We start from the raw sequence: 13242 nt of genomic DNA on the forward strand, positions 1-13242 counted from the left end.
ATATACTGACACCTGGTGGACAACTCAGCCAAATGTAAAGTAGAGATGCCTCACCCTCAGTAAGGACATTGTTTATTTAAAGTGGATGTTGATTTGTGTACATTAATAAAGCAATAGGACAGGCAATTCAGGCCTACACCACAAAAAGCAGATTCTGACATTAGATTATATTAGACTCACGTGCACGCACAGCACATACTTTCAGCCCTCACCCTTATTGGTGGAGAGTGCTCAACACCAAGCAGCTCAGTGTCTCACACTCTCACACACACACACACACACACACACACACACACACACACACACACACACACACACAGTTATAGTTACTCCAACATTTATTAGGCCATCTAGTAGTAGGCTACTGTCTACTTACAGTCTTGTGAAACATGCAAAACCAACATTTTGCAGCTCGGATATGCATTTGTGAGTGACAAATAAACCCCTCTTGATTCTTGAATGTATCCCAGCCAGGAGCCACAGGGCTTTCCACCTCTCCTAACTCTCTCTACCTCCCCCTCTTTTTTTCTACCTCATACTAGGTAGGACTACAACCAATCCTTCATTTCCCAACTGTAAAGGTCACGTGATGCAGATGCCTGCAGACAATTAAACCACCTCCGAGTGCCAAGTATTCATTGGCTCATTATTCAGGTGTTTGAATAATTCACAATTAAAATATTCAGGAATGTTGGTGTAGTAGCAATACTAGAGCCATCTCCTCTGGCACCTGAGAAGCTCTCTCAGCAGATGACAGAGACTGGGGAGAGTGTAGCTGTAGCTGTCATATATTTTTATGTTGGATATTCAGTTTGTCTAAGCCACCCTCCCAGGTGTTTTTCCTGAAGAAAGTTTTGTTTTACACTCAAGATCCTCAGCTTCATCATCATCCTTTTAATGAATTTTGACTGCTGCCTACCATGTTTTCCTGCTACCTTGAGATGGCAGTGTTTCCCTAGGTGAGAGATAGGTCTCCTCCTTTTGCCAACAGAAATGAACCATATAGAGATGCTATTCCTGTTTTTAACCTTCATTTAGGTTGACAGAGCGTGCATGGCATGCCGTTCTTTTTCAGCAACACCTTGCTTCACCCTCACTCCTGGGAGCTGTCCAAAATAACCACACACTGGCCACTGTTTTCTTTTTTTCTTTTTCTTTACATATCTACTGCATAGTACAGTGTTCTATTTGTCTGTCATTCAATGTTATATGAGATACTTTAATGGTTTCCAGTGGAAATAAGCTTAGCCTTTTCATGGATCTCCTTTGTACCAGTGAACTGTACCGTCATGAAACTGTACCTTTTCCTATGCAAACTTCTAATAAAGTCTTCAATCAATCAATCAATGCAGATCCACTGGAGCAACTGGAGGTTAAGTTAGGGCGACGCTATGCAACACCGAACGTGTGCATCGATTTAAGGGTCCTGGTCTGAGGGGCTGAATATATGGTCATGCTATGTTTCCTAAGTGCCAAGTTACTGAGAATATCAACAGTATACAACGATTTGCAAATCAGCCAACCGGAAACGACAAATAAAAATGGATAAATAAAAACATTATCAAGAAGAACTTGATGAAACCCTACATGGGCGTTTGAAATAATAAAGAAAAGACGGGAGAGCAACCTATCGTGTGCGAACATTTCCTTTTTCTTCATTTGATAGTTGTTTTGAGTCCAGCACCATGTTTAAAGAAACAGTGGCGATGTGCATACCCTACTCCCTCTTTCACAGTGATGAAAGACTTATTTTTTTACATATATACAGCATAAATTAATTTCCATTAATCCAGTAATGTTATGATGCATGAGTTTATGTACTGTGGAGAGCAGGCTTTGGTATGCTTGGAAGAGCTTAACAAAAACCTGGGTCAGTGATGTTACTAGGTTTTCAATGTAATGGGTCCCGGGACCCACAGGTGGTCATTCAAATGGGTCCCAGAAAAGTTTTATGAGTCCTCAATACAATGTTTTCGAGCGCTGTGAGCTTGTAGATCGGCTATTTTCAAAATGTTTGCCTATTTCTTATATTTATTTTACAATTTGGCTAATGTTTGAACTTAGAACTACTAAAACTACTAAAACATGTGCCCCTAATGAATTCGGGCGCGCAAAATGGCGTCGGACGTCGGTGGAATCAAAACATTGACGTTTCTATCGCCTGTTTAAGACTTTCTACGTAGATTTTATTTGTGTTAACGTAGGGTAAAGTAGGATACTTTCACCCATGAACAATGGTGGTGTCTGTGGAATTTTAAAATGTTTTTCTTTTACCGCGACCCGGTAAATTATTTTAACATGGACTCCAATGGAGGCGCATCCCCGGGACCCCAGGACCATGACATGAATGAGTCCCTGGGCGACTTGAATGAGTTTTTGATGCGGGATGCGCACGTAATGACATCACTGCTGGGTTACACTTTCATTTCAAACTTTGGCAAATGAGCCATTTATAGTATGTTCCACATCATCAATTATGAATAATTAACTTACCAAAGTCAGAACAAATTATCCACATTAAATCCCCAAATAAATGTTAACAATTTGCTCAAATTGTTAAACACAAGAAAAGTGTTTATTCTTTGCATGTATGTCATGTCCAGGAAAACATTGTGGCAATGAGGTTTTACAGAGAAAATAAGCTTTCACTGTAAAATTATAACTTACAGTAAATTGATAGGTTACATGGTCATTTACCAAGACATATTTTGTTTTCAAAACTACAGTACAATTGCAATGGAGAAACAAACAGGTGCACTTTTGCACCTTCCCTTAAATAGAGACTGAGGACAAAATCTCCCAACCTTTGTTGTTAAAACTGGGTGGAAACAAGAGTTAGAAGAAAAGCAGAACTAATTCAAAGTCTTCAGGGTGGTCCTTAACATCAGGGCAGTGAGAGGAATGGTTTATCAGCAGCTGTACTCCGCTGTTATAGCAACTACCTTACATTTAGAAGTCCCCAGATGTATCGGTAGGTGGAGATCTCCGATACGAGACTAGTATCCTAATCCTAATAAACTCTTAAGACTACACAGTTACAAACTATGGACTGCTTTCAGGCAATATCTTAAGAATGCTATACATTTTAGAGAATGAGGAGAAATATTGCAAAAAAGAAAAACCTCACCAATACTATTAACAGGACTGGATTCAGGGGCCTGTACTGTAATGTTTATGTACATGTTGAACGTAATGACAACTGTACGTGCAATATAAATGTTTTACAATACAATTACAAACAGCCAGAGACCATACTGAATACTGTATAAAGGCATTTTGCCCCCCAAAAGCTTCCAGCTCTATGGCATTAAAAGACTAGGAATGCAGGACCACATACAGTAGGAAATTAACAGAAATACTGGAAAATATCCAATCCATGTCCTTCATCATGGTCCACTTAAGAGTCCAAGTATTAGACAATTAATATATTTGAGCTTAGTAGAGAGTGAAATCACATTACAGATTATATTTTAATGTAGGATGAGTAATTAATACCATTTGATTATCAGTTGAGTAAAATCGGAACAAACTGTTTATTAAGTTAACTCACAATGTTCTTGAATGTATAGGCGGTAACTCGAATAGCTTTAGTAGACCTATATTTAACCCTTACGCGAATATAAAAAAGAAAACAATATGCCTTTATCACGTGCAAATCTGCCTGATCAGTCTACGTATTGTTTTTAAATAAACTAATCTTATTACCTTTCATTAGGAACTGTAACAAATCACAAAAAACATTTTATGTATTCAAATTATTATAATCCCATGTATTCAATCACTCTCCCTTATTACTCAAATTACTGTATTTTCATTTCTTTTTTTTTTACTTCAGTGTGAAGCTACATTTCAAGGCACCTTAAAATCAATCTTCAAAATAAATAAAACTAAATAAAACAGACAATTTTTGGTCACATTAGTCAAAGCAGTAATACAGTCTTATGGACAAAGAGGCAGAACATTGTGGGAGTTCTTCCAGAATTGGAGGCATTTAAAAATATTCGTTGGCAAATCAGTTGAAACTGCTTTCAACTGCAGCTACATTACAAGATCACGTCACTGATTAAGGCCTAATGCTGTGTTCACACACGCGGTGACAAAGGGACAGGCGACAAGTAATTTTCAATGGAATCCAGCAACATGAAGCTACAAAGTGACCCTGACAAGACGGACGTGATGCTCTAAAATCAAAGTCGAGACAGCATCAACTTGTTTCAACGATCCGATGATGTTGGGAAACATCAATCATTTGCTTTTGTTTCACCGTTTCCACTTCCTTCTTCAATCGTTCCTGCTCCGTTCCGTATTAATGGATAGATCAAAACGTATTCTTGCCGTTATCCAGTTTCAAGTACACTTCAACAGAGAGTCGGCAGCAATGTAGCTGCCCACACTTTCCCATTTTGTAGCTTTGTTGCTGCTAGTTTGAACGCAGCGAAAGACTATAAGCCCCATCTTGAAATTCTCTCATATTAATAAGACAACGCACTGGTGAATAGCTTCTACATTCAAACCAAAATGAGCAGGTATTTCACATTAATCCGTCTTCACAGTTAACTGCTAATACAAAGGAAAATGCAGTATGATTCAAGGCACATCATGTACAGTGCATCATTGCATCTTTGAGGCTGTGTGGATAGAGGTGGCCATCTATCACGCCATTATGATTCCCAACAGCTTTGTTGCAATCATGTAAAAGCATTCAACAGGCAAGCTTTGGTCTTAAAAAGTTATGGATAAGGACAAGTACACGGGTAATGTAAGATAAGGACACAACGGCTACGTTCGAAGTCAGTGAACATGTCGACAAAGAAAAGCAGAATTTCTGCAACTGATGTTTCAAAAAGTCATAGTCCATCGTCTCTGATATTTACATTTGCATAATATTAATATTAGTGAGAAAAAAAAGGAAAAAAAAAGTCTTCATCTTAGAATTTCCATGCCCCCGGCTATCCTTATAGAGTTAAGTGAAACAGGCGAAAAAACTATCCATGGTTCCGGGCCTAATCATTCTTCAGTTCAACCGACCTGTAGGAAGCACCAGTGGAGCTTGCCATAACTGGTATCTGGTCCTGGTCTACTGGTAGAGTGGTGGGAGCTACACTGTCATTGTTGACCAGAGCACCATAGGAGAAGGAACCGTTGTAGTCTGGCTGAGCCACCAGACCTTTGTCGTGGATGGTCGGGATACCTGGCAATGGAATGACGGTATGTGTTCAATCTGACTGAGGCTTGCATCACTGTTGAGTTCGCACAGACTGTATATCACTGAAATGAAACACATACTATTCTTTGATACATGTGAACAGTTTGTACTAACCTTGTGCCATGTCCATGGTGACATATGGCTCAAAGCTCTTGGCCTTTTTCTTGCTCTTAGTGATGAGGAAAACCCCCAGGAAACAGGTTGCACATCTACACACACACACACACACACACACACACACACACACACACACACACACACACACACACACACACACACACACACACACACACACACACACACACACACACACACACACACACACACCAGAGTAAACACTGAGTATTTGCACAGTACACTGCCCAGTGTGCACATACAGTACATACATTAATGGGTAGAGTTTTGGAACCATGCACACAGCACCTTCAAGCACTTCAAAGTGTGCTATGATTATTGTACATACGTTTTGATTTCCCTTTTACTTACCAATGCAACACATTTTGCTCTTCTGTACTTGCATATGAGATAAAGTAACAATAAAACTCTTGAATCTTGAATGTATGGCTACCTGTAGTAGTATGATGTACCTGTGTATGAAGGAAGATCACTCACCCCAATACAAACATGCAGATGTGAAGAACATCTTCATGGTTGAACTCTAGATAAAATACAGCTCCTGGAGGAGCAAAGAAATCCCAAATGCATTTAGGCATATATGGACATACTGTGTCAGTCTCATGTGGTCTATGATGTCAGACATCTAATTCAAGTCAATGGAGAAAATCTATTCACTAATAAATTAAAAAATAAACGATATAATGTATATCTTAGCAAAAAATGCACTCAGACGTGTCCTGATGAAGATGGAAGGAATAACGTCGGACAAGTACTATAGTCTGGTTGCCCAGGCTGTGAGGGCAACCACACTAACGAGTCAAACTCACCAGCTGTGATGGCAAAGCAGGTGGAGAGGATGTAGTTCACACTCGTGATCAAAGAGCCGTCGTAAAGATTACAGGCTTGGGAGAGAAACCTAAGGTAAAGAAGAAAAAGGAGACTAAAGTGTGTATTCTTTCAGTCAATGTGTACACTTGATGTAAATCGTTTTTTTTATATAAACAGTATAATGTAGACTAGAAGCGCAGTGCGCAATGATTTGTCTTTTGTTTCTGTTATTTAATTGTCTACACTCTAGAGACTAAACATTGATGTTCAAGATCACCAATGTGCTTAAAATGCAAGAATCTTTTCTTTGTGTATTTCTGCCCTTGTTAATTTCAAAAGAATGGACCTCACACGTCACACATACCTAGTAACTGACATTCATTGACAGATCTTCTGTGTGGATAGTATAGTTAATTGGTTCTTAACCTGCTTGCTGCCAAGAATTTAAATCGACTAATGTCTTCAATTCCCAGAATCTTACCTTTTTAATGGTCATGCAGGGATAATGTACGGATGCACGCCATTCACAGCTTTCAAAGAAAAAAATCTGCTTGGAAATCCGTTCAGGCATTCAAAAGATAGAGGCTATAGTGTTTTCTTCAAATGTAAACAAACATGGCTGCCATGTTTGAAAGATAGAGCTGTTCTGGGAGTCAAACATGCATTTCCGGAAGTAGCTGTATGTTAAGTAGGGATGGTCCGATCAGGTTTTTTGGAACCGATCAGCGAGCACCGATCACAAAAGTTTGATCACCCGATACCGATCAATCACCGATCCGATCAAGTTATTATTTATACTTTCTAAATGTTAATGTTTTAACTTTAATTCATTCATTCACTCATGAATTCATTTATATATTTGCCTTATAGTTATTTACCAGCATTACTATGTATTTATTATCATACCAGTAACTAATTATTCCTTCAGCACTGTGGAAATCAATACCCCAAAATGGCCTCAAGTGGGCATACTGAACGGCTGGTTGATCGGATGCACCGATCCGATCGGATCGGTGAATTTACCTTTTGATCTAAACCACCGATTATGGCCGATCACGCTTTGATCGGCCCGATCCGATCCATTGCCGATTGATCGGTAACATCTCTAATGTTAAGTGCTCATTTTGTTTTATTTGTACACTCTGAAAATTATATGAACACTGAGGATTTTACAGTGTAGATTGAGGTCCAAAAGATAAAAATGTTATCAAATGGGGGTGTGTAGCCTAAAGCATATAAAACCGGGAAGAATCGCTGGTCTAGTTGACCATATTGTATTTAATGGTAGGGGTATTTCCCCTAATCCAAAATAGTGTTAAATGTGTCCACTCACCTGGCTTGGAAGATAACAGATGCCACCATGCAGACAAACATGACATAAAAGATGGGGTACGTGAGCTGCATCGTGCCCTCGACACTCAGGACCACCATTCCTGACACTGCCTTCACTGTAATGACCGTCCCAGAGCCTGTGCACCAGAGGAAGACAAGAAGGTACAGTCATGCATGGATACAAAGAAAACCCAAGAGTACAAATTTAAAATTAAAGTTTGTTCATTAATCTCACTTGAACATACAGTACATGTTAAAGCTCTACCCGAGATTGAACCCTGGTTTCTTCACGTTCCCAATTAATTTAAGCACTTCTTTCTTCAAATTCTAGTCGTTCCGCAAATTCATCTTCTGAAGGAGCTCCCACCGACAGCATGTAGGGCCTCCGTGCTACCACTCCCGTTCAACATCCCCCACCCCAGCAGAAGTCATTAACCGTAGGAGTCACTAGCGCTCCCCGCCTTTCCCACCCAGTTTCCCTCCCCAGAACAATCGTGTTCATACTGTATAGCGCTCAGTGAAGTGGACTCAAACCCCAAGACTCCACGGTGATGGACAGGTAGTTTACACTACAGCACCAGATTCCAAGCACCTGGGAGTCCATACTTCTACCGCTCTTGCAAAACATACAGTAATCTCTTCTTGGCCGGGGGAGACATCGCATTTATGAGTTTCAGTCAGAAATACTACTTGTCAACAATAGGTGTAGAGAGACCACCTCCAAGATGTGCAGATGTGCTAGTTATATTGTATAAACATCTGCTACCTACCAGGTCCATTTAGATTGAAATGTTATAACATTTCATTCATTCAAATAAATTATGGATTGGAGCTTTAATCTTGTTTACTCCACATACTGCATAATCTCTTTACAGTTTAGGCTTCGTGCCCGTTCAATCTTCATACTGTGGTAATAACCATTATGGTTCAATCTAAAAAATAAAGTATGGTAATTGCTTGACTTTATGGAGGGTATAAAATGGTCTGTGTAATAGTGGAGACTCACCCAGCAGAGCCACCAGCAGAAGAATGATAATGAGGTAGTTAGAGCCACGTTGTTTATAGAAGTACAACAGTACACAGAACGTGATGATCTCCAGGAGCTGTCAATGAAACAACAAAACCATTAACAACAGTAGTCAGATTATTATTTTTTTAATATTTTGTCATACGATGGTGTTGGGTGAAGAAAATAGCCTACTAGATTGTGGGCATGTATGTAGATCATGTTGAAAGTGGTTAAAACCAAATGCTTATTAATGCAGCAGCTTCATAAAAGCACAGTTAACTCCTCGCCAGAGACAATGACCAGCGCGGAAATCATAGAACAGGATAGTAGAGCCAAATAGCTTAATAGAAAGGAGGTGTCAATCTCTGATGCCTTTTTCCTACCTCTATATTGATTCTGTCGCATTAATTTGTCTGGTTAATAGCAATTCATATATAAAGTGTAAAAAATGTAAATAAACATACATTTCTAGGTGCCCTGTAGCCTGACTATCAGCCTGAATTTTCATTTTGTTTCGCTACATTATTCAGTCGGAAAGCCCTTCCTACTGCAGCCGTTTCTGGGCGCTGACAATGAGGCAGACTTTGGCGATTGGTTCACCCCCTAATCAATCATAATAGTATTAAAGGAGATGACGTTGTTAAGAGACCCTTATTCATGTTGTTATGTGGCTGGCTAACCTGTTGCTTCTTGCTAACCAAAGAAACCGAGATCGATACGATCGCAAGTTACCGAGTCTCGCCTCGCCATTAGCGACCTTAAGCAACGCAACGGCAGATGACAACGGAAATCGTAAAATGATCCGCGCTCGATAGATAAACCTGCCGTCGCTGCAGCCGTCTCTACTACGGCAGAAGGTCCCTTCCCACGTAGCGCCTACTCCGTCTGCTGCATGTACGCGTCGCCATGGGAACCAAAGCGTTCAGTGAAAGGGGTGGGAACACGTCGCCGCCGAGGCTTTGCTTAACCATTTTGACCGCTATGGCGATTACGTCATAGCAGCCGTAGTCCCGCCTCACGTTGCGGTAGTAGAAACGGTCTGCTTAATGTCGCTATTGACAGCGTCACAAGACTTGAATCACCTACATTTATTTACTTGAATGACCTACATTTATTTTTTAAATGGGCGTGGCTAGCGATTCAGGGACTTGAGCCAGGCTAGGTGCCCTGTGTACGACAGTACATAGTACAAGTACAGTAATCTAACAAGTACAGTCTTTATAATATATTTGTGCGAAGCAGAGGTCATATGGAGAAGGGAAGTAATGAGTGTGTGTTTTGACCTCTTGCATGGAAAATCAATTCCTTACCAGATACAGAAGGACGGGCCATCCTACGAGGTGTTTCACAATGTTCTCTGCTTTGAGTTTTTCATGAGCATTTGGTCCAAAGGTAATTAAAAGGTAGGTTCCTCCTATAGTCAAGACACAGCCCAGGAACGACAGCCCATACCGCTCTGAAAATCAGTATAGATTTATTACATTATAGTGCATATCGTCTCTGTCCAAAACCGTTAATTTTCAGGATTCAAATTCCAAAACGGCAAAAGTAGCAGATCGCACCGCGTCTCAAGCTTGCAGATCTGCTACTTTTGATGCTTTTGTGTGACACTGTAATATGATCAAGTAGGGCATTCATTAAAAAATTAAAAATAAATATATAAGATAAAGAGATAAGAGGTTTCTGACTTTCTGCCCAACAACAACTGCATAGTACTACTACCGTACAGTGTCCACACAGTAAGGCTATAAGGAAATGTAGAGTAGATGATATTAAAAACAATATTACATACATGCAGTTCAACTATATGTATGGGGTGTTTATATAATAATGTAATTTGGGTTTATAACAAAATGTGAGAATGTCTTTGCTTACAACAAAATATGCCTTAACAAGAAATTGTTCCAAACGGTTCCTCTCTTAAAAATAATGTTGACCCCTTGTGAAGCAGTGTGCAACATGTACTCCAGAGAGAGAGGCAGATGGAAGTATTTGCATAATTTGCATAAGTGATGGAATTAGTTTCAGAATTTACATAAGAGCGACAGAGGAGCGCCCCTGCAAGATCATTTTCACCAGACTTGTTGAACTTACTTGCAATCTCCTTTGGTTTAGATTTCTCCCGGAGAAATACAAGACCCAAAATTGAGCTTGCTGAAAAGAGCACAACAAGAATCATTCACATGTTATTCAAAAAGCTGATATGTTTAGAGGCCAAAGAAGTGTGCAATAAAAGCAACTGTGATTAGCTTAGAAATGACAAAGCAACTGTGAGTAGCTAAATGACCATTGTTAATATGATCTATCACAAAACATCGCAGCATATTTAGGGACAGGGAACTTTTGCATGACACAAATACTCACCAATGACAGACACGGCATTAAGCGGTGCTATGAGAGAGAGAGGAGCGAAGGCGTACGAGACAAAGTTGGCTCCTTCTCCTATAAAGGTCAACAGCAGACCAAACCACCAGGTTTTAGTACGATAGAAATTACGTGGATCCTTGGTTCCAGCTAGTGTCAGATGACTGTGTTTCTGAAGAGGAAAGACAAACAAACCCATTAAACACAAGGACGTCTAATGGTCTACTGTAAACGTACAGTAGACCAAGGTGACTCCCCAAAATAATAATCTTTGAACTGGGGATCCCCCCACCCTGACAAGCACGAATTATAGAAATTACATTTAGTTTGACTCGGTTCCACAGATAAATATTGAGAAAATAGCCGAACTACAGTACAAGCTAAACATCTTGCAGCATGTAGATCAGCTATTTTCACAATGAGAGAGAAAACGATGTTGCATTAAGCTAATAATAAAAGCAAAAAAGTTGATTTTGACATCTCACAATTTGACCCCCAGTATGGGAACCACTGCAGTTGACAATGATTATAGAATGCATGTCGACCTAAAATAATTAGCCTAAAGTGTTGGTGTAATGTAAAAGATGGTCTAAATCACTAGTTCTCAAAGTGCGTTCAGGGGGTCAGTCTGACATCTCATTACTGGGGTCCTTGAGGGTGTCAATGTGTCATTGGTTCTGGGGCAAAATGTAAATTCATTTTTACATAATATCCTTTCTTATGGGGGCCCCTAGCAGGCACAATATATTTTCAGATGGGGAGGTCCAAGGCTGAATACATATCAATTTGGGGGTTCTTGACATTAAAATGTTTAAGAACAACTGGTCTAAAACTCTAAATTGATCCTATGGATATTTGTTCTTATTCTTTCCTAAATCAATCCTATAACATGACATTACACACACTGAACAGAAATGAAATATAGTATACCCATTACACTCAGATAACCTTTCAAAATGGATGCCAAATATATTTTACATCTTTATACATCAGGGCTAGTCATAATGCAAACCATGGAGGTTATAAATAATAAGGAGCAACAGCACATACCTGCACACTTAGAGAAATGCTGACCAGCACATTTCCAAAAATAGCCAGCAAGGTGCCGATGAGATTTTCCTGAAATTAGAATGGGTTTAATTAGTTTTCTCCTACACATTAGCATTCCATATAGCCCTATAATGTCTGTGATATTACATAATATTACATGTATCATTCTGAACACATGAAATAGAGTTTTTATTTGATATAGTCAGTGGTGTAACTAAATACATTTACTTAAGTACAATTGAGGTATTTGTACTCTACTTCTAAATTCACTACAGGCAAATATTGTACTTTTACTTCAATTATTTCAATCTTTAGTTACTAGTTACTTTGTAGATTTTTCAAAAGATATTTATACATTTGAAAACTTGTATAAATTCAGCACAATGATTACTTTTAACCTTGGATCTTTAGTACATTTTGATGCCAACACCTTCATACTTTTACTCAAGTACATTTTGAATTCTGGACTTTTACTTTGTTGTAATAGAGTATCTACATTGCATTATTGATACTTTAACTTAAATAAGATATCTGAGTACTTGTTCCACCACTGGCTTTGATAGACATGTATTCAAGCGTACAGACGTTATGAGACAGACAGCTCGCATCATCATTGTCTCTCACCGTGTAGGAGGAGTTGTGCTCGGCTATTTGGGTCAATATCTCCATTCTGACGGTCACGTTCACTTCTCAACAGCGGCCGCACGTTTTAAACCACACATTCCCCATGGTTTCGTTCCGTTCCTGTTTTTCACGCGTGATTCCTAAACCCACCAGGCTTGAGTTAAGACCCGCCCCGCCTGAGAAAAGCCTGCATTTGCACAATGCACAGCTATTAATTTGTCACTACAGTGCTCAAAATAAACTGTAAAATAATAATAATAATAATAAACTTACTTTGTACTGTGCTTTAAAAAGGGAAAACTGTAACTCTAAAGAGAAAACAAAAACGTACTGACAAAGCTATTAATTTGTCACTACTGTTCTCAAAATAAAAACTGTTAGTGATTATCAGTTAAATTGTTATTATTATTGTTATAGTTTGGATATGGCATGGTTGGTATTATGCTGCGTGTATAGGTGTATTATTGTAATGGATCGGTAGGCTAATACCAACCATGCCATATCCAAACTATAACAATTTAACTGATAATCAGTAACAGTTTTTATTTTGAGCACAGTAGTGACAAATTAATAGCTGTGCATTGTGCAAATGCAGGCTTTTCTCAGTACAAGTTTTAAGATTGTCTTCATGCCTAGGTCTGGGTCTGACTTTATCCACCCTCCATGTGTCCGGCAAGGATTTCAGCCACTCCTGAACGTCCTCGCGTTTCCG

At 39.2% G+C, this 13242-nt stretch overlaps 1 protein-coding gene across 1 annotated transcript; it reads right to left on the minus strand.

The window, feature by feature from the left end:
• Positions 1 to 3175: 3175 nt before the first annotated feature.
• On the minus strand, positions 3176 to 12661 carry nipal3 (NIPA like domain containing 3). The gene is made up of 11 exons (XM_080750564.1): positions 12531 to 12661; positions 11907 to 11975; positions 10857 to 11028; positions 10587 to 10646; positions 9803 to 9948; positions 8490 to 8586; positions 7485 to 7620; positions 6151 to 6239; positions 5819 to 5882; positions 5321 to 5415; positions 3176 to 5191 (listed from the first exon to the last, which is right to left on the minus strand). The coding sequence occupies exons 1-11, from the start codon at positions 12573 to 12575 to the stop codon at positions 5004 to 5006; spliced, it is 1161 nt and encodes a 386-aa protein (XP_080606690.1). The 5' UTR covers positions 12576 to 12661; the 3' UTR covers positions 3176 to 5003.
• Positions 12662 to 13242: the final 581 nt, after the last annotated feature.

The sequence above is a fragment of the Nannobrachium achirus genome, assembly GCF_963921795.1.
Source record: "Nannobrachium achirus genome assembly, chromosome: 20".
Lineage (NCBI taxonomy): Eukaryota > Metazoa > Chordata > Actinopteri > Myctophiformes > Myctophidae > Nannobrachium > Nannobrachium achirus.

Bases quoted from the DNA above. Each gene is read 5' to 3' on its own strand.
- nipal3 (XM_080750564.1), bottom strand. From the start codon at position 12,575: ATGGAGATATTGACCCAAATAGCCGAGCACAACTCCTCCTACACG. The intron at 7,621-8,489 runs GTGAGTCTCCAC...TCTGGTGCACAG, and splicing joins TCTGCTGGTGGCTCTGCTGG to GCTCTGGGACGGTCATTACA. The intron at 5,416-5,818 runs GTGAGTGATCTT...GTGTGTGTGTAG, and splicing joins ATCTGCATGTTTGTATTGGG to ATGTGCAACCTGTTTCCTGG.